Source organism: Nyctereutes procyonoides, unplaced genomic scaffold (genome assembly GCF_905146905.1).
Source record: "Nyctereutes procyonoides isolate TBG_1078 unplaced genomic scaffold, NYPRO_anot_genome, whole genome shotgun sequence".
Taxonomy (NCBI): Eukaryota; Metazoa; Chordata; class Mammalia; order Carnivora; family Canidae; genus Nyctereutes; species Nyctereutes procyonoides.
The window spans coordinates 10,991,066-11,018,254 of NW_026575144.1; the positions used below are offsets into that span (position 1 = coordinate 10,991,066).

General features: G+C 47.3%; 1 protein-coding gene across 1 annotated transcript; it reads right to left on the reverse strand.

The window, feature by feature from the left end:
• Positions 1–137: 137 nt before the first annotated feature.
• On the reverse strand, positions 138–20,869 carry FAM89A (family with sequence similarity 89 member A). The gene is made up of 2 exons (XM_055308950.1): positions 20,558–20,869; positions 138–1,275 (listed from the first exon to the last, which is right to left on the reverse strand). Exons 1-2 carry the CDS (start codon positions 20,840–20,842, stop codon positions 1,012–1,014), a joined length of 549 nt encoding a protein of 182 aa, XP_055164925.1. The 5' UTR covers positions 20,843–20,869; the 3' UTR covers positions 138–1,011.
• Between the last annotated feature and the right edge of the window lie 6,320 nt (positions 20,870–27,189).

Here is a 27,189-nt window from a genome sequence, read left to right on the forward strand (position 1 = left end):
GGAACAGAGCTTCTTTCAAATCCTTAATGGCAAGAAAACAAACCTTAGTTTTCTCTCAGTATTTGATTGGATTCGGTAAATTCAAGTTATGAAAATGGATGATTCTGAGTTCAGACCAAAATAAGACACAACTACAGTCAGAGAGTTTTGCATTTTATCCTCATTTTTAACCTACAAAGTGTATAGTGTTCATAAAAGATTTTAATAAATATATTAAGGCTTAAGGTGATCATGGTTTTGAGTGGAAGAGGCAGGATAGCTTTCTAATATACCGGCTTACATTTAGAATCTTCCAGAACAAAAATGTTTGCCATCTTACAGTGAATGACACAAAACACGAGCTTGCCCCTGTTTCTTTTTGCCAATACATCTCTGTGTTCTGTTCCCCACTCCTCCATTGATAGACAAAGAATGATACAAATTTTGACTGGTGAACAGAATGCAGTTGATTGTTGCGACCTGAAATATCTACTTTTTTGGTAAAGAGCTTTCACTGAGTCACTGGGACAGTTAGTAATGCAGCTTACAAACAAAACCCAACCAAGAGCCTCAAAAATGATCCCAAAACAAAAGCAAGAAAGACTGCCGGGACGTATTAAGTGGGGGAGGGGCCCAAATTGTTAGTTTTCCTACATTGCAACCTGGAGGCAATTCCTACAACAGAGTAACTGGTTGTCTACCACCTGCAAGGAAGTAACTAGTGAAAGTCATCTTGGGTGAAAGGGCCCCGATGGTCTGCCCCCCCAGGATCCTCCTGTTGGATCATAAAAAGGACTCCTCGGCCAGGGTGCCTCTGTACTGTGGTGCCAAGCACCCCGAGGCCATCAAGGCAGACACTCCAGCCACTGGGACAGACTGCCACGTGGGTCCTCCAAATTAAACTGGTAGCACTGGCCCCTCGAACCTGAGGACTGCCCTCGATGGAGGAGCAGAGGAGCTTTCTTAGGAGGAGGAGCTAATGCTGACAGTGTGTCCTGTGGTAGCAGCGGCCTGTCTGCTGAGATCCCTCTTCTAGATGGACTCCAGAATCCAGTCGCTGCTGGAGAGCGAGGAGACAGGCAGCGGCAGGTCCCTTGGAGGGCCCCGCTCCCTCCCATCGTGGAGGGTGTGGTGGTCCTGGAAATATTCCTCCTCCTCGTCGAAGAAGCCATTCTCCAGAGCGTAGGTGCAGTCCGGACTGGATGCGGCCTGGCACGCTCCCTTATATTCCTGAATGGACTCGTAGAGGCTGTAGAGTTGGCAAAGCAAGGACATGTCCAGCTGTCGGAGGCCAACCTTGAGGGATGGGGTAGGGAGGTAAAAACAAGAAGTCAGCACTTAAGTTTAATTTTAGTTGAACACTCAGCCAGCAATCTGCTCAGGCCAGCACATTCTTTCCATACAATGAACAGCTCAGAGCATCACTTGAATTTTGAGAAACACAATTTTGAGAAAACCTTAATTGTGGGATGCCCACACCTCAGACATGACTCAGTGTGGCAGGGAAGGATCACACCTGCGGGGTGGCGGGCCCCAGCCTGTGGAATTTACCATGGTACTCGGGCACGCCCGGGGAAGGAGCAGCGCTGGAACTCCTGGTGGCCCCAGCTGGTTTCACTTTGGATGCCTAGATCCAAGTATGTCATTTCCTCTTGCTACAATCAGATTCAGAGAGGACCCACATGTGCGTCCCCTGACACCACGGTCATTCCCAACTCTGTTGGACAACAGAGTCCCCTTGCCAGTGTCAGCTCCCGGGTCAGCATCACACACCACCCCCTGGAGCACCCACCCTCTGACCAGCTCGGCCTCTGGGATCCTAAGAATGGTGTTCAGACTCCCTCTCCTCCGCACAAGCTCAGTCTTACCCAAAGGTGATTAGGGGATCACTCCCTAGAGATTGAATAAATCTAGTAAGACCAGGGGATGGCCTCTAGGGAGTCTCCTGGGAACTACTTTCCACAAGTGGTGACAGAACAAAGAACATTTGAAAGGCACATATTTATCAAGTTCCCCTCTTCCCATAGCTTATCTCAAGGGAAAGAGCAGTTAACACAGGAAATGCATTGTTCCCATGAATCACAAAGAGAGAAGGGTTAATCCACTTGGAAATGCAGCCTAGACTAGTGCACCTGACACTTTCACATGCATGACAATCACCTGGGGATCTTGTGAAGCATGCAGTTTCAGGCTCAGCAGACCTCCCTGAGTGGCAAGGGGAGAAATTCAAACTGGATGCTAGGAGACCTGCCTTCTGCTTCCTGGCCCTTGAGCAAGTCATGTATCATCTCTATGCCCTGGCTGATGACAAAAGCGAATCATAATTTCTCTTATGGGGCTACTGGGAGGATTCAATGAGATATCCATCCATTTTAATAAACAGTAATCAGATGCCTCCTGTGTAGTGAGTAAAGGGCTAAAAGCATGGGAACATGCACATAGAAAACACAGAGAAAGAGAAGATCCACAATCATTACAATTACTCAGTGATAAGACCTGCCACATGGGACTTTCACACAAGGGAAGCTGGGGTCCAGAAAGCAGCATTCATCTCATGACAAGACAGGTGTTAAATTCCATTATTCTTCACACCCTTCGATCACACTAAACTACCCAGCAGACATTGGCTATCTCTCTACTACAGCCGAACAGACCATAAAAACAGAACCAGGTCACACTGACTTAGCACATTTTACCAAGACATCCAGGGAAGACTTGAGGATACAGGTCCGAGAGGGCAGACCTGGCTCAATGGCATCCTCTTCCTAAAAGCACACCTTGAGGGGGCAGCCCGGTGGCTCAGCAGTTTAGCACCTGCCTTTGGCCCAGGGTGCAATCCTGGAGACCCAGGATCGAGTCCCACGTCGGGCTCCCTGCATGGAGCTTGCTTCTCCCTCGGCCTGTGTCTCTGCCTCTCTCTCTGTGTCTATCACGAATAAATGAACAAAATCTTAAAAAAAAAAAAAAAAAAAAAGAAGAAGAAGAAGAAAGAAAAGTGGGTTCCTGACATTTGTGTTTGAAAAATTACCCAGGCGATTCTGACATCCAGTTCCAGTGAAGAATCCCATGTTCTCAATACAAATACCTGTCTTTCCTGGGTCACTTATATGGATTCCCCCACCAGGTGGCCAGGCAGGGCGGCATGGAATAGAGTGCTGGCTCTGGAGCCTGCCTGCTTGGGCTCAAATGCTGGTTCTACCGCTCGCTAGCTGTGAGAACGTGGGCATCCTGTTCAACTCCTGAAAAGAGTAACAGCTGCTATTGTGGTTATTACATTCACAAGTCTTTCCACTCTGCCAGCCGGCAGGATTTCAACCCGGAAAGGAATGGCAGGTACAGGATTCACCAGCATTTCATCCCCGTGGTGCCATGTCCCTCTGACCCCAGCTCAACTGAAAAGACTGAGCAGGAGCCACCTGACCCCTTCCACAGAGGGCTGCCGGGGCAGTCAAGCCAGATGAAAATTCACCAGTAGGGGATCCCTGGGTGGCGCAGTGGTTTGGCGCCTGCCTTTGGCCCAGGGCGCGATCCTGGAGACCGGGGATCGAATCCCATGTCGGGCTCCCGGTGCATGGAGCCTGCTTCTCCCTCTGCCTGTGTCTCTGCCCCCCCCCCTCTCTCTGTGTGTGACTATCATAAAAAAAAAAAAATTCACCAGCAAACCTGCTTCTTGAGGAGACCGGGGATCGAATCCCATGTCGGGCTCCCGGTGCATGGAGCCTGCTTCTCCCTCTGCCTGTGTCTCTGCCCCCCCCCCCTCTCTCTGTGTGTGACTATCATAAAAAAAAAAAAATTCACCAGCAAACCTGCTTCTTGGTCACTGAGAGGAATCTCCCAGCCTGTAGGTTCCAGGGTTCTTGATATTAGGCATAACTGCTACACATACACACAAATCTAATTTCTCTCTTAACTGCCTTTTATTTTTTAAAAGATTCTCGTTATTTATTCATGAGAGACAGAGAGAGAGAGAGAAAGAGAGACACAGGCAGAGGGAGAAGCAGGCTCCATGCAGGAAGCCCGACGTGGGACTCGATCCCAGGACTCCAGGATCAGGCCCTGGGCCGAAAGCAGAGCTAAATCGCTGAGCCACCCAACGGGGCTGCACTTAACTGCCTTTTAAATATTGAAATACTTTTCATTCCACCACCTCTACTCCCTGAAAAAAATCTGTCTTCTCCAGCCAATAGCTTCAGGTCTTTCAACTCTTCGTGACGACATTCTGGCCCATTTTAACCACCCAGTCCCTTCCCTTGGACTTGCTCCTCAACGGTGTCCAGATTTGAATCCAGCGACTAAACTGCAAGATTCTGTCTTGGCAAGGTCACACCTACCCATCTGTTCCGGGATTTAACACAAGGAATGTAAACTTTAATAAAGAAATTCACACCCTCCTAGAGCCATACTAGTGTTTGCTTAAAAAGTCATAGACTAATAGAACACTGGATGTTAACTATGCAATTAAAAAAAAGAAATCATAGAAAAGATTCATCTGGAGTCTTGGAGATACTGCTACTGAGTCATTCTGATACCAGAAGGGTTGGACTATCCCAAGAGTGTTTGAGTCATTCTGATACCAGAAGGGTTGGACTATCCCAAGAGTGTTTCCCACCTTGGAAATGAAGAATGGGAAAACAAGGGGCACCTGAGTGGTTTAGTGGTTGGGCGTCTGCCTTTGGCTTAAGTTGTGATCCTGGGGTCCTGGGATCAAATCCCCACATCAGGCTCCCCATAGGGAGCCTGCTTCTCCCTCTGCCTCTATCTCTGCCTCTCTGTGTCTCTCATGAATAAATACATATAATCTTAAAAAAAAAAGAAAAAAGAAAGGAGGAAAACAAAACAGAAGTGGAAGGGAGCAACACGCTCCTGGACCAGGTCTGACTTGCATCTTCTGAGTAGGCTGGGAGTGGGCACAGATGACAGGAGGAGCCTGGGCGCCTGGGCTCCATGGCTCCACGACCCCTGCCAGGTTCTGGGACGCTGACATCTTGTGAACCAGCACTACTCAATGACCTGCAGTCCCAGGCTTTTCAGGTGGCATGTCCAAGGTCTCGCAGGCCCTGAGTCAGATCATGCCCTGGACCTCTCTGCACTGCAGCAACTGGATGACTCACAAAGCTGCCCTGTCTTCAGGTGGAATGCTGGCCTAGAAAAGGAGGCCTGACCCACCTAGGAATACAGCTTGGTCCTGCACACACCTATTACGCAGCTGAATAGATGCCAAGCACTTAGGGTAATTTAACAGGGATATAAGCACACGCGCGTGCAGGCATGCCAGCTTCTCAGCGCCTTGTGCAGGCACTAGACCAAAGCTCCTCTGACTTACCAGCAATCCTCCAAATTAGCCAGGAGGGCATGAGGTAAGCAGCAACACGAGCAAACCCGGCCCCCAGCCTGGACGCCTCTCCCTTGGCTGTTGGTTGTTTCAAATACTTTCACTTAAATTTTCTAGAGGCAAATTGCAAATCCCTTGGGCAGCATTCCATGATCCAGTCTCATTTACTGCACCTCATGCCACAGTTGGCCGAATGGAGGCCCCCTCCCCGAGACTGTCCAGACCTGTCCCCACCATGGATGTTAAGGCCTCCTTGCTCACCCCGCCAATGCCAGCTTCTCCTCCACTCCAGATTTCGACTGGTTCCACGGCAGGTGCTCCTCACTCTCTCCCACCTTCTCTGCCTGCCCTGTTTTTCTCTACTTTTTACTACCGGTGAGCACAAGGTGAGCTCACAAGGATCCTTCTAACATAGGAAAGCCACATGCAGTGGCCCGTCTCCCTCTGGGATCCCCCATTACCCAGCACGGAGCCTTGCAGTGTAGACATTCAGATATTGGTTGACTCCACGAAAACCCCTTGCTATAGAGATGCCCTCCCAGAGAACATCCGGCTGCAGAAGCGGCCTGGCAGTGGGGTGGTGCAGGGATCAGCAGGTGGCCCTTTGCACCCAGAGCACCCCAGGAGCACCCTGAAAGAAGCCCCAGACCACATGGTTACTCCCACTTCAACAAAAAAAAAGACTCACCTCCTGCTTGACAGAAGATCCAAACCCAAATTTGCTCCCTGAGTGCTCTTTATAGAGTCACACCTGTCTGCAGCTGGGACAGAAACTCATGACACTCCCAGAAATCAGTCCCTCAACCCTGAAGGCGAGAGGGTACAAGAATGTAGGAAGGGGAATTAAACAGCAGAGTTGTTTCAGAACATGATTAAATCACAGGAACTTGTCCTTCCAGAAAAAAGGACTGGGGGGGGGCACCCTCTGCAAGCCCACTAACCCTCACCACTGTCCCCATTCTACAAACAAGGGAACCATCTTAGTGATGTGTTCCCACATGTCCCTGAAGACCCAAGAATGGCTGATTTAATTAACAGCTGCATTTAGAAAATACAACTCTTTATTGAAAGTACATTTTAAAACTTCAGGTAATTTAAGAAAAACACAGAATTCTAAGACTCGGTTATGTGTAGCTCTTATTCTAGACCTTCAAGACAATTAAGAACAATCAACTAATTTCTACCTCTTTAAACAGTTAATGCCATTCCTTCCTCTCTCAGTCTGGGCTTCCTGCTTAACTTCCTGATCCTTTTCTTCTCCTTTCTAGCACACGGAGCTCCCCTGCACCCCTCCTGCTGTGCACACAGGTGCTCACCGATCCACAACATCACCAACAACGGTCCAAACAATCCTGAATCATCCTTGAAACTGTCTCAAAAACTCACAATAGACCGGCCACAGGAATATGCCTCAGACTGGGTGGTAGCTCCCAGCTGGGCTTTGGATCATTGCGTTTCTATCTTTGGAGGGTGCCGGGGATGGGGGTGTTTGTGTGGGGGTGGGTGGGAAGGGTTCTTCCAGTCTTTCAAAAAATTACAACAGACATATGACCATTCAGATACAAGGCTTAAAAGATCAATTTTTTTTTAAAGGAGACTTTTGAGTCAGAACAAAGTATCACGAAAAAACTTTAGGATATTTTTTAGAAGTAAGTTGTATTTAAGAAAAAGTCTGTTTTATTTAAGAAACTAAAAATAAAAGTTGGGGGTAAGTCACTAGTACATGTAAAGAGATATAAACAAAAGCAACTTTTCCTCAAATAAGGCAATGAGCAGAAAACAGAACAGATGTCAAAAGAAATGGTCTTTCCCATGCCTTGCACCAAGTCCCCAACTAAGTCTGGGAAGGGGGTGGGGGGGATGTGGGCAGAAGCAAGGCAAGGTGTGGGGTGGGTTAGTTCAGGAGGTCACACCGGGGTCTGCTCTGAAATGACCCCGCCCCCCCACAGCAGACCATCTATCTGCCTACCACTGAATTCCTCAATCTAAGATGATACATACCCTACCCCATATGGGCTGGAAGTGATATATAGATCCCTAGTGAAGCTACAAAATCACAAACTATAGCATAGGGAAGGGGGAGCCCTGAAATATGGGGACAGATTTAAAAAAGGTTTGTTGTATGAAAGTTTACGCTGAAACATAAGGTGGTAGGAATGTGGTTTAACAAATTAGGGTATAGTCATACAGTAAATACTAGGCAGTCATTTCAAAGGATGAGCAGCTGGGTATGTACTAGAGCAGAACAGTGACCCACGTGTGCTGCTGAGCACAGAAGCTCAGGTTACCAACAGTATGTTAGCAGGAACCCACTTTATATGTAAATACACACCCATGTGCAAACTTCTGACAGGAGACAAGGTTTGTTAGAAGAACTTCTAGAAAGTGGGATCGGTACTTGCAGCCTTCTGTACTGCTCAATTTTTTTCTCAACAAGCACATAATACTCTCTCAATTGTAAAAACCAGTAGTAATAAAAAAGCGCATCACGTAGGCACACTGCGTACAACTGCATGCCTGCAAAACTTTTGTGGAGGACTGCTTGGCAAGGTCTGTCAAAAGCCTTAAGAGAGCACATAAGTTTTAACCAGCTAAGTGTTCATTTCTCTCTTTAAGATTTTATTTATTTTAGGGGGGGGGGAACGGTGGGGGGCAGAGAGAAAGAGTCCCAAGCAGATTCTGCACTAAGTGTGGAACCTGACCAGGGGCTCCATCTCGCAACCCTGAGATGAGGACCTGAGCCAAACCAAGAATCAGACACCCAACTGACTGCACCACCCAGGTACCCCTAACTGTTCATTTTCTAGGGATTGACTAGAGACAAGAAAATCTCAGTTGGACACACATATGAGATCCTCTGACTCTGTTAGGAGGAGGAGGTTGGGATCCTGAAAAATGAAGGCCCTCGACTGAGAGCCTATGGGGGGAGGTGGCTGGCAGGGCAGGGAGCAGGTGCTCAGGACTCCGGCACCCGTGCTCTGACCATCAGCCTGTACTGCCGAGCAGCTGACCGGGGCAAGGAGATGGCACAATGTCAGCTGTGGTATGCAGCAAGCTGCTCATGTCACAAGTGACTTTTATTTTTGGCTTTTCTGAATTTTCTGGATTTTCTACCATGAACATTCAGGACATTAACTTAAAATGACAACACTTTCAAAGTTTTCTTTTTAAAATGAATGCAGGGCAGCCCTGGTGGCTCAGCGGTTTAGTGCCTGCCTTTGGCCCGGGGTGTGATCCTGGAGACCCGGGATCAGGATCAACTCCCATGTCGGGCTCCCTGCATGGAGCCTGCTCCTCCCTCTGCCTGTGTCTCTGCCTCTATCTCTCTCTGTGTCTCTCAAGAATAAATAAATAAAATCTTTTTTAAAAATAAAATGAATGCGGGTGCCTGGGTGGCTCATTTGGTTAAGTGTCTGCCTTTGGCTCAGGTCATGATCCCAGGGTCCTGGGATGGAGCCCCACATGGGGCTCCCTGCTCAGCAGGGAGGCTGCTTCTCCTTCTCCCTCTGCTTGTGCTCGCTTGCGCTCTTTCAAATAAAATCTTTTTAAAAAATTAATAAAATGTAGTGAATGACTAAGCATATACAGATGGCTTGTGAATTTATTTTAGAAAAGACTTGGGAAATGCCCCAAATCTAATCAAGGTGTCCAGCACATATCTGCGGGGCTGGAATGTAATAAAGCAGTGACCTAATGGATTGTAACCTGATTTCTGAATAAAGGATGTGATGACAGAAGGACACTGACCTGCATACTGTGTTGCAAGGGAAAACCGAAGAGAAAGACTCCTTTGGTGTTGATCCAGTAGGGAAGGGGCTATTAACTACTCAAGCTTCACTGAAGGACCTCAAAGCTCCCTGGTGGCCTGTCAGTCTGTAGAGCCAAGCTAGACTTTAACTCAGTATAGAAGGGATGTAATTTTTTGGTCTAAATGTATGCTATTCAACATGGTACCACTAGTCACATGTGGCTGTCAGACATTTGAAATGTGACTAGTCCCAATGGAGGTGCTTTGTAATTTTGGAGAGTTAGACAAAAAAAAAAAAAAAAAGAGAATATAAACATCTTATTATAACTTTTTAAATATTGATTAAACATTGAAGTAATATTTTAGACTTACTGAGTTAAATATTAAAATTAATTTTATTTTGTAGGGTTTTTTTCATATAGCTACTAGAAAAATTTAAATTACATTTATGACTCTCATTATCTTTTTATTGGGCAGCCCTGGTCTAGACTAGGGGTCCGCAGACTGTGGCCCATGGGCCACATCCATCCTCCTGTCTGTCTTGGGATGACCTAAGAAAGCAAAGAATGTTTTTTATAGATGAGTATTTGCAACTGATTTGATAAAAAGGAACAGTAGCTTTGTATCCCAATAAAGTGAAGTGTTTTCTCATCCCAAAAGAATTCTTATGGAAAAATATTTTCTCTTGCTGTACCTACATAACATCTCTAATTTTATCACTTGGCCCTAAAAATTAAAAAAAAAAAAGGCTCCCTGGTGGCCTGTCAGTCTGTGCTCACGAAGCAAGCTTCCAATCCATCTTGTGGCTCCTACACACCACTCTCGTGTCCTGGGTGGAAAAGCATCTGTGTTATTTGGTCTGCTTTACCCCTGTGAATACCCTAGGCCCACTGGGCTGAGGACTAGACTCTAAAGAGCCAGGGTGATTCAGCGACAGGAAACAGACCAGGCGTATGGTTGCACCCCCAGATTAAGCCACACCCAAAGCTTGCGCAGCTCCGCACTTGCCCATGCACCCTCTCAACCAGGTAAGGGAGTTTCAGTTGTTTTGCTGCTGACAGCTGAGGGCATCCACAGACAGAGCCCATTCTGCAACCTCTCCTCAGACACGCTTGTTTCTCTCCAACCTCAACTTACACTGGTACCAATGAAGCCCGTTTCCTCTTGTGCCGTCCTAGGCAGAGCTGAAGAAAAGCAACCAACCATTTTCTTTAAGTAATGCCTTTGCTCATTCTTTTACTTTTTTTCCCATCATAAAAATAAAACATTCTAATTATGTTAAAATTTCAATGGTTCACAATTATGTAAACCATCCTTCCTTAATTCCATGGTCTAAAGCAGCTATCTTCAAATGTTTTTCTGTCGGGACCTCTTTATACTCTTAAACGGTGGAAGGCCTCAACAAGTGCTTGTTATGTGGGATATACCTCTCAATATTTACCTTATTACAAGTCAAAACTGAGAAGCTTTAATATTGATCCACTTAAACATAAATAATATACTCATTACATGTTAATATGACATTTTTATAAACAATACCATTTGTAAATCTGTTTTTTTTAATTTTTATTTATTTATGATAGTCACACAGAGAGAGAGAGAGAGAGAGAGAGAGAGAGAGGCAGAGACATAGGCAGAGGGAGAAGCAGGCTCCATGCACCAGGAGCCCGACGTGGGATTCGATCCCGGGTCTCCAGGATCGCGCCCTGGGCCAAAGGCAGGCGCCAAATCGCTGCGCCACCCAGGGATCCCTGTAAATCTGTTTCTTTTTCTTTTTCTTTCTTTTTTTTTTACTATCTTGTAAATCTTTTTTTGTATGGCTAATCTTCTGCATTGATCCTTTGTGACAGGTTGTTTTGGTTGAAGTAAATGAAGAAAATCTGGCCTCACACGGATATGTAATAGCCTTTTAGGAAATTGTAGAGGATATTCTTTCTTTGACGCTACCCCTTAGTTGGCTGCAGTGTGGAATTTGAAACTATGCCACTGAACTTCTCATACTGTCACATTAAAATCCATTAATCTTGCACTTTGAATGGATCTTTTAACCCTGCATGATTTTCTAACTGCAAGTATTAGTTCTATGAAAAAGGTGAAAATTTGACTAACTGAATTATGCAGATCTTCCAAATGTTGATACACTTCCTTAGGTAGTATTTTAAAGCATCACATTTATCTGTATGACCACCACATAATTATGGACACCGAGAATGTCTCCAGACCACATTTTAAGAACCTCTGTTTTAGAGACACCCACTTTTAGGGGCACCTGTATGGCTCAGTCAAGGGTCCAACTCTTGGTTTCAGCTCAGGTCATGAACTCAGAGTCCTGAGATCAGGCTCCATGTCAGGCTCTATGCACAGTGAGGAGTCTGCTTGTCTCTTTCCCTCTGCCCTCCCTCCTTTCTCTCTCTCTCTCTCTCTCAAATAAGTAAAATCTTTAAAAACACATATATTTAAAAAATAAAGATACCCACTTTAAGCAGTTTAGTATACATCCCTCAAGACAGTATCTTTATGCAAGCTGGTTTTTAACTAGTTACCACAAATACAAATGTATACGTATACTGTTTTGTAACTTGCTTTTTCATACTATGAACAGCAGATATCATTCATCAAGGATTTGTATTAAAGTCTAAAAGCTCATTGCCCAAGATAATGAGTGTGGACATGGGTACAGGTGATGTTGAAATTAGGTGCGACTGGAGGGAAAAACATGACTTGCTAAGAGTCATACTGGAACCCAACACACAATTGAAGGTTAATTTGTGTTCTGCCATTTTCTTGAATGATATCCAATTAAATGAAACTCCCCCACTGCAAGAGGAGATGAAGTTAGGGGACAAAATCTGAAGTTAAAATCAGAAAACCAAGTTCTTGTACAACATATAGAAAACCTCATGTCAACAGCTGGTGTTTGTAGGCAACTGACATAAAAAGCACAAGAAATTCTGTTTTTACAGTGTCTATTTCCCCAACCCCTCACCATTATGATGATGATTCTTTCGGAGCTCTGCTGTTGTTTTAGATAAAGCATGATACCTTGTTTTCCTTCGCTTATCTGTGGTTATAAGGGTTGTTAAACACCTTGGCATTCAACTGCATTGAACATGCCTATTTTCTAAGTGCAGTTGACAACTTAGAAACACACCAAACACCCTCTTTCTTTTTTCTTTTTTTAAAGATTTTATTTATTTATGAGAGGCATAGAGAGAGAGAGAGAGAGAGAGAGAGAGGCAGAGGGAGAAGCAGGCTCCATGCAGGGAGCCTGATGTGGGACTTGATCCCAGGACTCCAGGATCACGCCCTGGGCTGAAGGCAGACGCTCAACCGCTGAGCCACGCAGGTGTCCCAACACCCTCTTTCCATGGTCTCTAGTCTCCAAATGTATTTCAGTAATCCTCCTCAGCCCAGCCTCTCCAGTCAGTAACAGGTCTGGTGCCCTCCAGAGGCTGCCCCTCCACTGGAGAGCACTGGCCAGAGGACAGAGCCTCTCTCCTCTCCATCAAAGGCAGTGCTTCCTCCCAGAATCCTTGCAGATGGGATTCTAGACCTGCAAAATTAGGCCAGCCCACCATGCTTAGGGCCAATCACAGCAGTGAGCAGAAAGTACTCATAAAACCAGAGAAGACCACATGCCTTAACGAATTTCTATAGCACCAAAAGGAAGTTGAAGAGTCTGTCTCCAAAGTCCTGGTGGCTCTGTCCACTGAGCATTTGACTTCTGCTCAGGTCATGATCTCAAAGTCCTGGTTTCTACATCTCCAGGTTAAGTGTCTATGAAGGAAGGAGCAACAGGAAAGAAAGAACCGCCTTTGTGTGCCCTGCCTACTTATCACTTGGAAACATCTGGAGCCTGTGGGCAACCAATGAGATGAACAGAAGGTCAGGGCTCTTGAGAATGACATTGGATTATTGGGGGCAAATATCTTACCAGCCAGTTTCACGGCTGGTTTCCTGTTCGTGGAGTCCATGGCCCATTTAGAAGGTTTCATACATAGGATCATGAAAAATTTAGCTTTTCCAACTGAGGTGTGAAGTCTCTGTGGAATTCAGGTGGGCATTCCAGAAGCACAACTGCAAAGCTTCCACTGCTGCTTGGTGGAGGGAAGTGCACAAGGGCCGCAGTCCTCATTTTGAGCCCTCCCTGAGCTACCTTGGCCACACAACATCAAAGATCTACAGCAGTACTGGGCCAGGGAGATGCAGAGATGCTTGCCCCTTGCTCCGTTGAGGTCCCCTATCAGTGAAGAGGTGCCCAAAGTGCCAGGACACTTTCACATGTAACAGATGAATGCCTTTAACCAAAAGCGGGGGAAAGCAGAGGGTTTTGCTTCTTCTTCTCTTTTTTTTAAAAAATTTTATTTATTTATTCATTCATTCATTCATTCAAGAGAGACACAGAGAGAGAGGCAGAGGCAAAGGTAGAGGGAGAAGCAGGCTTCCTGTGGGGAACCCGATGTGGGACTAGATTCCAGGGCCATGGGATCACGACTGAGCCGAAGGCAGATGCTCAACCACTGAGCTATATCCAGGCATCCCAAGGGTTTTACTTCTTGCAAGATACTTATAAGTTAGGAAAAATATTTATAGTCTCTGCAGGTCGGGACAGTAATTGATCAAAGTTAAAGAGGTATGAAAAAACATCTTTCAATCCTCTGTATCTTCAAATCTTGGGACTGTAATTATAACCTCAGAGGTAGCATCAAAAGTGAATCAAACCAGGGACGCCTGGTGGCTCAGTCCATTAAACACTTGACTTCAGCTCAAGTCATGATCTCAAGGTCCCAGGATTGAGCCCCACCTGGGGTCCCCACTCAGTGGGGAGGCTGCTTGTCCCTCTGCCCCTCTCCCTGCTCCTGCTTGCTCCCTTTCTCAAATGAAATCTTTAAAAAAAACAAAATGAATGAAATTAGGCCAGTGACCCCACCAGCCTGCCCTTACAGCCCCACCCCCACCCCAAGGACATGTGCAGGATTACACACACACACACACACTTCTAGTTGTGCTTTCATTGGGTGGATCTTGGGGGTGGGGACAAGTACCATAGAGTAATTATGGCCTAAAAACTTTAAGAACTATCACAGATAACCTAATTTTTGATGAACGGAGTCCAAGAATAGCAAGCTTGCACTGCTCTTTCTTTTCTTTGTAGAATTTACAACTACCAGGTATAGCCGAGCAAGTGTCCCCAGACATCAAGCACACAGCACACTACAATAGGTAGGTCCTGCACACGTGCCTACATTATTTTATGACAGAGCAAACTTCTGCAGGAGCCCTGAAGACCCATAAAGGCAGAAGGGGAAAAGAGTTATATTGCTATAGCCAAAAGGAGCCTTCGTGGAAAAAACAAACAAACAAACAAACAAACAAACAAAAACAGAGCCTTGTGGCATTTAATTCTTTTTCCCCATAGGGGACCTATAGCTGGAAATAGTGAAGTGCTTGCCCAAATTATATCACATAATCTAATAACAGAATTCAAGCTCTTGAATCCTGCTTCAGGAGCTTCCCAATTCTTTTTTTAAGGTTTTATTTCTTTATTCATGAAAGACACAGAGATAGAGAGAGGCAGAGACACAGGCAGAGGGAGAAGCAGGCTCCCTTCAGGGAGCCCAATGTGAGACTTGATCCCCGACCTCTAGGATCATGCCCTGAGCTGAAGGCAGAGCTTAACTGCTGGGCCATCCAGGCATCCCAGGAGCTTCCCAATCCTTAAAGGGCTTGTTAAAAGTGCAGATTCTGCTTTCTCCAAGATTCTGATACTGCTGGTATAGGAAGAGGCCCAGCAATCAGCATTTCAGCAAGCAGCCCAGGGGATTCTGGGGCCAGTGGTCCATCCTTTGGGGAACACAGTTAACCATGCTGGTGCTATGACCAGTGAAAAGAAAAAGAAAAGACAGTATTAAAGGCCACAGACACTCCTTCCTATTCTCCTTGATCAATATCAATCAAGAATGCTATATTGGTAGCTAACAGTTTTATTCCAGATGGGATTTCATAGGCCTGATTTGGGATTGGACCTTTACCATAAATCCTTTTAAAGACTAAAATCCCCTTTCTAAGACACTGGTTTCACACACAGGATAAGAACTGAAATCCACTGGGATGTGGGCTATTCAAGCTAATGCACATCTCCTGGAATACAGTTCACTGCACAAACTCATTAGACATTTAGTTCTCTCAACTAAAATGCAGGGAAGAGGAGCTTTGCTGGTCTCAGAAATCAAGTTTTATTTAATCAGATTAAATTTTTCCCCTAAACCATTGCAGCTCAGGAACTCAAAAGTTCTGAGTGGATGATTTCCCACTCATGCATGGGTTGGTGACCAAAATAACTACTTGACTTTTTTTTAAAGATTTTATCTATTCATTTGAGAGAAGGGGAAGGGGCAGAAAGAGAAAGAGAATCCCAAGCAGGCTCCATGCTAGGTGCAAACCCAACGCACGCCTTGATCTCGCGACTCTGAGGATCATGATCTGAGCCGAAATCAAGAACTGGCCACTCAACCAAGCCACCCAGGTGCCCCACTATTTGACAGTTTTAAGGGGAAAAAAAGAACATAAAAAGGGAACTAGAACTTGCGCCCTGATGGTTTGAGAGGCAAAACCCAAAAACCTCCAGAGATGCTGCCCTCAAAGCTCTGCTGCCCCCCACATCTGAGGATCTTCTATGTTTTCATGACTCTTTGGGATGTCCGAGCTTAATGAGCTAATGTCCCAGAACTGCTGAGCAGGTGTTCTACATACACACTTCAAGGAAGGGGTGTAGGGGTGTGTGTGCATGTGTCAGGGGTCCCGGCTGACACTGCAAGTCAAGGGAGTCCTTCAGCCACGTGCAAGGATTTAAAATGCCAACCAAGGTCTACTGAGCAAAGGTGGCTTTGTCAGCTTAACAGATAAGAATCTTTCCAGGGCAGCCCGGGTGGCTCAGCGGTTGGTGCCGCCTTCTGCCCAGGGCGTGATCCTGGAAACCAGAGATCGAGGCCCATGTCAGGCTCCCTGCATGGAGCCTGCTTCTCTCTCTGCCTGTGTGTCTCTGCCTCTCTCTCTCTCTCTGTGTGTGTGTGTGTGTCTCCCATGAAAAAATAAATAAAATCTTAAAAAAAAAAAAGAAAAAAGAAATCTTTCCAAGGGTGGGGCCCTTTGGGGCAAAGTATTCTTATCTAAGAAGACGTCTGTGATATATTATCTAATAGTTTGCTAGTCCAGCAGCCCCCTGCTCTATTTCTGCAAACTGGCATTTCTTTGGTGGACTCCCCAGTACCCCACCCCCACCACATCCATATGGTCACACTATCTTGGCAAAATGCAATGCCGTCCTCGGTCACTACCAACTGGCCCAGGCTGGCCCGGCTACCCAAGCTGGGCCCACTGGCATCCTTCCACACTATTTACAAACTGGAAATAAGAAGCGAGGCCAAAATTGAGCATGGACCCAGTTAGCAGCCACAGGCCAAAAAAGAGGGAATAAATAGAATGATGGTGGAGAGAGAATACCATGGGCATCCCAGGTGCCCCACCAGCCCTGGTTCTAGTCTGTCTCTGTGTAAGTCTCCTTTCACAAGAGCTAGTCCAGACTGAGTTCCTATTACTAATACAGAGACTCCAGCTGAGAAAACTGAGAAGAGGTCTGAACTTACAGCACTCCTGCTGCTGTGAAGATGACCACATCTACCAGCTGCTGGAAGCTCCTTAACAGCTAGAGAGTTCCCATTCATCCTTGTTTCTCTGTAGCACTTTATACCTAACACATGCCCCATAAACATCTGTTGAGTGTGATTTTAAAATATCCTCCTCTGGGGCAGCCCGGGTGGCTCAGCGGTTTAGCACGGCCTTCAGCCCAGGGTGTGATCCTAGAGACCCCAGATTGAGTCCCACGTCCGGCTCCCTGCATGGAGCCTGCTTCTCCCTCCGCCTGTGTCTCTGCCTCTCTCTCTCTCTCTCTGTGTCCCTGATGAAGAAATAAATAAAATCTTAAAATAAAATATCCTCCTCTGATGTTAAAAAAAAAAAAAAAGCCCAACAACCAACAAACTCAGCTTCTTGTTTTAAAGGACTCTTTCTGGTCTATAAAGCAGTAACCCTCTGTGTGACCCTCACAGCTTTCCAAATGGGCCCACTAGGGCAGGGGGCCAGGACCTGCAGCAGCACAGAGCTTCACAGCATTGGGGTTCCTAGCACATTAGAAGGGTTCCTAGCACGGGAACTGCTGAAATGTGCAGTGCAGTAGAAAGCATGATCTTCCAGCAGAGCACAGTGCCAATCACAGGACAGAACTCTGTGCCCTCCCAGAGGCCTGGATGCCAACTGTCCCCACCGCTCGCCATTCCACTCTCGCCACCCGTCAAATGCTTATCACCAGGTCCAAATCTCCTTTCCAGCCACCAGATTCTCATCCTTACATGCACCCAGGCAGTATAATACAAAGGTTAAAACAGGCTTTAGGACACACCTGGCTGAATATATGATCACAGAGGAGTTAAATTCTGAGTGATTTTTAAAAAAAAACGTATGAAATAGGATGGACCTAGAGGGCATTACGCTAAGTGAAATAAGTCAGAGAAAGACAAATACCATAGGATTTCACTTTTATGTGGAATCTAAAAAGCAAAACAAATGAACAAACAAAAAGCAGAAACAGACCCATAAATACAGAGAACAAACTGATGGCTGCCAGAGGAGACAGGTAGGGAGGATGGGGAAAATGGGTGAAAGGGAATGGGAGATGCAGACTTCCAATTCTGGAATGGGTAAGTCACAGGGATGAAAAGTAAAGCACAGAGAATGTAGCCGATGGTACGGCAACAGCAGTGTATGGGGACAGATGGAAGCTACGCTTGCAGTGAGCACAGCATAACATACAGACTTGAGTCACTCTGCTGTACATCTGAAACTAATATAACATCGTGTGTCCACTACACTTCAATAAATAGATAAATAAAATGGCCTTTTTAAATGATTTTAATTTATTTATTTGAGAGAGGGGGAGGGAGAGAGAGTGGGCACGAGCAGGGGGGAAGGGGTAGAGGCACAAGCAGCCTCTCCACTGAGCAAGGAGCCAGATTGGGGCTCGATCCTAGGACCCTGAGGTCATGACCTGAGCCAAAGGCAGATGCTTAACCAACTGAGCCACCCAAGTGCCCAAATAGATATTGAGTACCCAACTCACAGAGAAGTTATGATGTATAGAAAGCATTTACACTGTGCCTACACAGGAGATATCCCAAACTATTAAGTGATGATCTCAAGGTGCTTGGACTATGAGTAACTTTTAATTGTTTTGCTTAGCTGCACTTTCCATTAAAAAGCTGAAATCACCTCCCAGGCTCTAATGTTAACTAGCAATTCCTCCATTTTCTCCATCAGAGAAGCATCCCCCATTTGATTCCTGTTTCCTGTTCACTGGCCCCCCACCCAGCTGGAGGCTCTCACCTTCTCCAAGCACATTTCCGGCATCTCCCACTTCCAGCCCTTTTTGCATCCTGCTATCAAATTGGAGCTATTCCCTTATTCCAGCTTTGCTGCTACTTCCCCACTGCCCTTGGCCCTTGTTAAAATTCTGTTGCCTTCAGAGGCCTTCCCACCCCACCACTTCTTGCACAGGACTTAAAAAAAAAGGATCAACCACATTGATCTGTGATTGCACAGGACCTTTTCAAACAGGGATTAATCACATTCTGCCAAGATTTCTAGTAAATCCCTTGGTACAGATTTGACCCCAGGCCTTCCAATTAAATAGATTGACACAAACTATTCTGCAGATAGTTTAGGAATGCACTCAGCTTAGGTTACCACTCAGACCCCAGGGCCCCAGGTTAGTGAATCTCTTAGAGCCAAAAGACCTAGGGCACTTTTAAAAGACCTGTGACATTCTGTGAAAGGACATGTCAAGGCCTGTAGCCATATCTTTCTTATCTTTCTCTCAGCTAAATATCAGACTGACCAAAGATGGCTGTTTATTTCCCTTGCGCTTCAAACAGTTAGGCTTAGAGAGAGCTCTGGTCCAAGGCATAATTACAAGGTTGTGGCTGTTCTCCAGCTGCACCAGGAGGGACCCGGAAAAATACTTTCGGGAATAGCACATTGACTCCCCACGCCACCAGAGCATGTTTATAAACCAGAGCTTCACAACAGGAGTGGCTGTGAGGTCTTCCTGTCTGTTCCAGTATGGGACTTAGCCCAGGGTGAATCTTCCCATTCAGCCCCATGTTTCTGCTACATCTAAATTCAGACTGTAAACATAGTAGGTGTAGGTTTATCTAATTAAAATGCAGCTCCCTGGCTGTGCAATGCTGGTGTCGATTAATGTTCATTATTAAATAAAAACTGTTGTCTTGGAATTTAAGTCATTCTGTTAGGAAGCTTAGAAAATCTATTCAGAGAGAATCGGAAATCACTATTTCAATGCCAGCTAGAGTGGGAAGACAGTATCTAATTGATTTAGAAATGTTCATTTAAGGCTGATTTTCTAGATTTAATTAAGCCTTACCTTTCAGAACAGATATGCTCCTGAAGAGAAATAAGAGGCATAAGTTGGAAGTCTCTAAGCAATACTGTAATGTGCTAGTCGCATATTTAAAGCGTTTCTGTGATAAGTTTTTCGGCAGGAAATTTACTTAGGAAAAAAGCGGCTTTCATATATTATATTTTCTTGATAACGTTTTTAAGTGTACTTAGAACCTGCACGAAGTGAAAGAAGGGGCAGATTCCAAAAAGAGAGCGGGCGGCCAGGGCTAAGTGACCAGGGGCAGCGAGAGCGTGGAAAGGAGGAAGTTCTCCAGTTCCCTGCTGGCCTGGCCGAGCCGGGAGGCGAAAGCTGGAGAAAGGCTCAGCGCCACCTAAATCCCTGCCCTTGCTCGGCTTTTGGCGTCACTCAAGTCGCGTGTCCCGGTCCACACGCACCAAATGTACTTCCCGAGGACTGACAGGAACTAAGCCCCATTGTTTGGCGCCCAGACACGACCCGAGGAGCCCGCGCGGGCTTCACCTGGGCGGGCTTGGGGGGCCGCGGCCCCCCGCAGTCGTCGGATTCTGCACGCGCCGCCCGGGGCGCGGGGAGGGCGCGAGGGCTGTTCCAGTCTCTGCCTACGCCCGCGCGCGCGGACAAAAACTGTCCTTTCCAGGACAGGAGAATCCATCCAATCGCGCACAGCCCGAAACCCCGCCGCCGCCGCCGCCGCCGCCGCCAAACCCCGCGGGTCTGTGTCGCTCCGCAGGCCGGGGACCGAGTCGCGCCCGCCGCGAGGCCACAGCGGAGCCCACGCCGCGCCTCCCGCCGCGCGATTCCGAGGGCCCGAAAGCCGCCTCCGCAGTGGGGAGCCTCCCCTCCCCGGGTAGTAAAAGGGGGAGCGGAGAGGACAGCGCCCCTCTCCGCACCGCCGCCCGGGGCTCGGGAGCCAGACGGGCTCTTCCGGAGCAGAGCGCGGGGCCGGGCGAACTTGCCCGGGACGGCGAGACCGCACGGACCCCCCCCCGCCGCGGAGCCCCCTTACCATCTCCTTGCGGAGCAGGGCCAGCGCGGCGTCCAGGTTGGGCGGCTTGGCGGGCAGCCCCGCGGCCCGGGCCCCGCCGCCGCTCGCGCCCCCGCGGCTCAGCTCGTCCTGGATGCGCGACTTCTGCGCGTACAGCCGCTCCAGGTGCCGCCAGCCCCCCGGCGCGCCGCCGCCCGACGCCGAGTGCAGCAGCCCGCTCAGGCTCTTGGGCAGCGGGGGCAGCCCGTCCACCCGCAACCCCCGGACCGCGTCCGCCACCCCCGCCGCCGCGCCGGCCCCGCTCATCTCGCCGGACCCGGCCACGCGCCCTGCCCCGCCGCCCCTGCCGCTTCGGCCCCGAGGCTCTCCCGGCCCGCCCCCTTCCCGGCGGCGCCCCGCCCACTTCCCCTCCCCGGCGCCCCGCCCCCGCCCCCGCTCCGCATCCCCGCCCGGTGCCCTGCCCCCCGCCCCCCGCGCCCCCAGCCCCGGCCCGGCTCACCTCCAGCCCCGCCCATCAGCCCCCCGCCCCCTCCCCTGAGCCCGCCCCCAGGTCCCGGCGCTCCCCAGCCCCGCCCCCACACGCCCCGCCCACCCTGCTCCCATCCCCGCGCCCCGGCTCACCTCCAGCCCCGCCCATCAGCCCCCCGCCCCCCGCTCCTGAGCCCGCCCCCAGGTCCCGGCGCTCCCCAGCCCCGCCCCCGCACGCCCCCCCACCCTGCTCCCATCCCTGCGCCCCGGCTCACCTCCTGCCCCGCCCATCAGCCCCCCGCCCCCTCCCCTGAGCCCGCCCCCAGGTCCCGGCGCTCCCCAGCCCCGCCCCCACACGCCCCGCCCCCGCCCCGCCGGTTCCCGGCTCACCTCCGCCAGCTCGCGGGACTGCCCCCATCCCGGGTGTCCCCCCCACCTGCCCACCTCCTCCCGGAACCGAGTCCTCGCCCGGCTGCCCCACTCCCAGCGAGGTGGGCCTCCCAGCAGCCGCCAAAGCTGCTTGTAACCGCCGAGGGAGCCCCCCTGTCGGACGCAACCCGACGGACGGCTGGCGGGGGCTGGGGAAGGTCGGAGAGGAGGTGGGCAGTGCTGGACCGGCGATCCCGCCCGCGGTCTCCGTCCCCGGAGGCCCGGAGGCCCGGAGGCCCGGAGGCCCGGAGGCCGGGAGGCCGAGGCGGGGGAGGCCGGGCTCCGGCCACAGGACCCCCGCCTCTTCCCAGGGCTGAATCCGGACCGCCTCTCGTCGGATTCAGCTCGCCGCCGGGAGGGTTGGGACACCCAGACCCGCGCAAACCGTTTATTCCCTCCCCTAGGGCAGGCTGGCCTCACCAGTGACCGTGCCCGGCCCTACCGACACCGACACCGACGGCGGCCGAGAGCTCCAGGTCCACTTTGCAACTTGGGAACGCAAACAGCCTTGTCTTTCAGCCTGGCTGGGAACGCAAGAGCGATTCTAAATGGAAACGGGACGAAAGTAGAGAAAACTTAAATCTCGGACACTATCCATCAGTTCTGAGGCAAAAATAAACACTCACGACTCACACCTCAGAGAGGGAGAAAAAAGGGAGAGAGACACCGGCTGTACCCCTTCTAGGAAGAATAAACATGACAGTTATAACCGGATTAGAGACGGAAAAGTAAGGAAAGGACTGATTAGCAGACAATAGCCTCACCGCAAATTAAAAACCAACGCTGCACGCCTAGGGTGGATCACTTGAATGCCCACTGATGACTGATTTTATTTATCAAAGGAATTTAATTGTTCTAAATACCCAAAAGGATCATAATAATAAAGGGTTCTGAGCGCTTCAGACACCCCACATAAAAGAGGCCTGCATTTTGGGGGCGGGTGTCTTTTCCCCTTTAATCCACCTCCCCAGAATCCATGTGTTTCACACTGGCCCTTGTTCTCCGCCCTTGCACTGCCTGAGATTGACATGCCTGAGATTGACATGAAGAAGCCCCAGGGTGGGTAGTGTGATTTGAGGGCATCAGGAAGGCTCCCACCCCACCCACTGCCCAGAATTTTCCACCTCATCACTGTGCCTCACCTTCCACTAATTATCTAGTCACATTTCCGGATTTCAGGTATTCATTAATTAGCCTATTTAAACAGCGGGTGTCTTTGGGAGAGGGACAGACTGCTTGTGTGGAGACTAAGGGAGTAGAGGGGATGGCCAATATTTTGATCTTTTACTTACACCCTAGCATGAATTCCTTTAATTCCCTGTGTCACATGACTGTGTCTTGCAGTGCCTAGCCGAAGTCACTGATGTTAGCTGATCAGAGGATGGATATGCAGGAGTGCAGTGAGAAAAGAGATGGTGTTAAAGCATCAGGGTACTGAAGTCATTTTAAAGTACATACTTGAGGGGATTATGGATGACAAGGAAAGAAGGTTAGGGCCTGCTAAAATAGCAACATGAGGTCCCTGGTGCCAGGACTGACGGGCAGCTCTGATGATGCCAACCCATGGTTTTAAAGACAGACTGTGCATTCTGGCACCATGAGGTGAGCATATTGAAAGTCCCCTTATATCAACACATAATATCCCGGTGTGACTAGAATTACCGTAGAATTTCTATAGAAACTTTACTTCTGGGATCCCTGGGTGGCGCAGAGGTTTGGCGCCTGCCTTTGGCCCAGGGCGCGATCCTGGAGACCCGGAATCGAATCCCACGTCAGGCTCCCGGTGCATGGAGCCTGCTTCTCCCTCTGCCTGTGTCTCTGCCTCTCTCTCTCTCTGTATGACTATCGTAAATAAATAAAAAAATTTAAAAAAAAAAAAAAGAAACTTTATTTCTATAAACCCAAAAGGCAATAGTGCAAGAGCCCACCAAATATCTTAACACCCAAGGAAAATGGTCACCAGTCGAACCTGCTTATTCAAAGGCCAATATAAGGTACCTTTTAAGGGTCATACTTATAACAGGAATGAAATAATAAATAACTTCTTAAAATACAGCTAAACCTTAAACAACACAGGGGTTAGAGGCACCCACCACAGTAAAAAATCCATGTATAACTTTTGACTCCTCCAAAACTTAATTACTACTAGCCTACTATTGTTAAGAGACCTTACTAATCACGTAAACTGTCGATTAACAAGTTTATATGTTTACGTATTCTATACTGTATTCTTACAGTAAAGCTAGAGACAAGAAAAGGTCATGAAGAGAATCACAGAGAAGAGAAAGTACTTTACTGTACTTATTGAAAAAAAATCTGCGCATAAGTGGACCTGCATAGTTCAAACCTGTGTAGTTCAAACCTGTATGTGTTTTTTGCTTTAGTTCAATTCTGAAACACCAGTATTCTGACCCTGAGCCAGAATGAGGCCCAGCTGTCTACTGTACAGCTAAATCAACCTTTTTTTCATATCTTTTTGTTTTTGTTTCGTTGTTCACAAGTTCTTGGAGGTCAGGAAATGCAGACTTTTAATCCAGTGCTCTCTTCAGTAACCCTCACCTCTTAGATTTAAAGATGAAGCTCAGAGGGATCTGGGCCTTGGAACACAGACCTCCAAGTCACCTGTATCTGGTGCCACCCACCAAGAGGCAATCTCTTCCCTCTATCCTGTCCTTCCATTAATCCAGACACTTCTTCATCCCCACTTTGAGTTCCTACCCACTTAGTATGTGCTTTCTGGAACATCCCAGAGTCTTTTTGTGCTTTTCTTCATAATTCTAAAACCTGCATACCTTAGGTTGTGGATAGACTAGAAAGAACCTGAAAAGCACCTTAAAAGTCCGATTGAGCTTTCTTTCCCAAACTGATGACCCTGAAATCTGCCAACTATAGAGAAGTTTATCTTTTTGTCCACAGCAGCTGTTTCACACAGGGGGTAGAACCTAAAATTAGAATACTTTGAGAACAATCGTGCAATGTATCCGGCCAAAATTTTAGCAAATGTATTAATTATAGACTCTTTTATATAGGTTTTTAAGTTGTTCCTTTATCACCTCAACAATGTGTCGACTAAGAAAGAATTCACTGAAAAGTAAAGCAAACAGGCATTTATTTGAGCAATTAGAATTGAAATTTTGGAGGCAGATTCAGGTAGAAACCTGGCTCGTGTTCTGAGGACAACAAAGAGGGAGGCAAGAGTTATACAGGTGAAAGAATATACGGGTAGTTTCCATTTGGTCCTCCTTGTAATGAGGGATTGAAATGGGATTCGTTGAGTCAATATGCAAATGAGGGACAAGTTTGTGAAACTGAATTGGCTCCTTTCCAAATGAAGGAGGGGGAGGATCTGGTTGCCAGGACTTGCATCCTGAGAAGGGAGTTCTCCAAGCTGAGGAATTCAGGCTCCCTTGAAAGTTCAAAAAGTTTGGGATGCCTGGGTTGCTCAGTGGTTGAGCATCAGCCTTTGGCTTAGGGTGCTGGGATGGAGCCCCACATCAGGCTCCCTGTAGGCAGCCTGCTTCTCCCTCTGCCTATGTCCCTGCCTCTCTCTCTCTGTGTTTCTCATGAATAAATAAAAAAAATCTTTAAAAATAATAATAAATAAAATTAAATTTAAAATAATAATAATAATTAAAAAGTTCAAAAAATTTACAGTTCCTCTGATAAGGATATATATATATAAATTCCTCCCCCAGATGGGTTCCCCACCCTATTTTATTTTATGTATTTATTTATTTTTTAAGATTTTATTTATTTAAAAAAAATTTTATTTATTTATTCATGATATACAGAGAGAGAGAGAGAGAGAGAGAGAGAGAGGCAGAAGCAGGCGCCATGCGGGAGCCTGACACGGGACTCGATCCTGGGAGACCAAAAATAGCGCCCTATTTTTTTAAATTTTTATTTATTTATTCATGAGCGACAGACAGAGAGAGAGAGGCCGAGGGAGAAGCAGGCTCCATGCAGGGAGCCCGATGTAGGACTCGATCCCGGGGCCCCAGTATCACGCCCTGGGCCAAAGGCGGCGCTAAACCGCTGAGCCACCCAGGCTGCTTCCCCCCCCCCACCCCCCCACCCCGTCCTATTTTAAAAGAGACTATCTTATGTCTTAGCTAGGCTGGCTTGCTCTATTATGAGATCTCCTTTTACAAATATTTAAGTTTATTTAATTAGGAATAAGGCCATAACTTTTGTTTTTAAGGAAGTTTATTGAGGGAGGAAAGTGTATTTGGGTTTTTTTATGGTTTTTATTTATATTCCACTTAGTTACTAAGCAGTGTAATATTAGTTACAGATGCACAACATAGTGATTCGTGCATCACCTGGTGCTCATCACAAGTACACTCCTTCATCCCCATCACCTATTCCACATATCCCCTCACACTCTCCCTCTGGTGACCATCAGTTTGTCCTCTAGAGTTGAGAGTCTGTTTCTTGGTTTGCCTCTCTCTTTTTTCCTCCTATGATCATTTGTTTTGTTTCTTAAATTTCATGAATGAGTGAAATCACATGGTATTTATCTTTCTCTGACTGACTTATTTCACTTGGCATAATACCCTCTAGTTCCATCCACATCATTGCAAATGGCAAGATTTCATTCTTTTTTATGGTTGAGTAATATTCCATCACACACACGCACATATACACCACATCTTTATCCATTCGTCAGTTGATGGACACTTGGGCTGTTTCCATATTTTGGCTATTCTGGGTAATACTGCTATAAACATAGGGGTACATGTATCCCTTTGAATTAACATTTTTGTATTCTTTGGGTAAATACCTAGTAGTGCAATTTTGGGGTCATACAGTAGTTCTATTTTTAAAGGTATTTGGGTTTTGGTTTTGTTTTGTTTTGTTTTTTAACTAAGCCCTAATAGGTCCAATGTGGGGCTTAAACTCACAACCCAAAGATCAAGAATCGCATGCTCTACTGACTGAGCCAGCCAGGAGTCCTACAAGGCTTTTTTTTTTTTTTTTTTTTTTTTTGCTGCTATAGCCCCCAGCCCAATGCTAAACTCCTAATGGTATAAAAATCTTTTTAAAAATATATCATTAGACATAACTCGTTGAGTACCTTCTGTGATTTGTAAACTGCAGTGTTAAGTTCTATGATGAACATAAAGATAAATGTGGTTCAATCTATGAGTTCTGATCATAGTCCATCAGGAGGAATCACACTGTAATGGGAGCAGAAATCAAATGCTGGGGCAGGCCCAGGAGGAAGACTCCTTGTGGGGCTCAGAAAAGGTGTGACTTTGAGTAAATGAACCCAGACCAGGCTCTGGCTGGAAGAGTCCCAGTTAGTTGGAAGGTGGTTTGCTTTCGAAAGACAAGGAGCAGAGAGGCTGAACAGTGGCTTGGGTATCCAGCTGGGGGAGGGTTTCAAATTGCATGCTGTGAAGTTTGGACTCTGTGTCCTAGGCAACGGGAAGCTTTGAGCACTTTATTATTTTTTTTTTTAATTTTAAGTTTTGATTTCAATTATATTGAGCCCTTTAAAGCAACACAATCTGAGCTTTAGCTTTTTCTTTCTAAAGTGTCGCTCAGACACTTGCAGTACTGATAGGTTGGAGGTAGAGGCAGACCTTAGAGGCAGGGAGAGAAGTTGAGAGGCGAATGCATCTTTGAGTTGAGAGGACATGAAGCCTGAATTAGGTGGCAGAAAGCAGGCGATAGGAAACAGAAATACCCAGCACTTGGTACGTTATAAAGCACTTTCTCATAGATTTTTCTCATTTGACCCGTGCAACCTC

What these genes read in the sequence shown, in the direction of transcription:
- FAM89A (XM_055308950.1), bottom strand. Translation starts at nt 20,842, where the DNA reads ATGAGCGGGGCCGGCGCGGCGGCGGGGGTGGCGGACGCGGTCCGGGGG. An exon ending in CCCTGCTCCGCAAGGAGATG is followed by an intron (nt 1,276 to 20,557) that starts GTAAGGGGGCTC and finishes CCATCCCTCAAG; the next exon opens with GTTGGCCTCCGACAGCTGGA.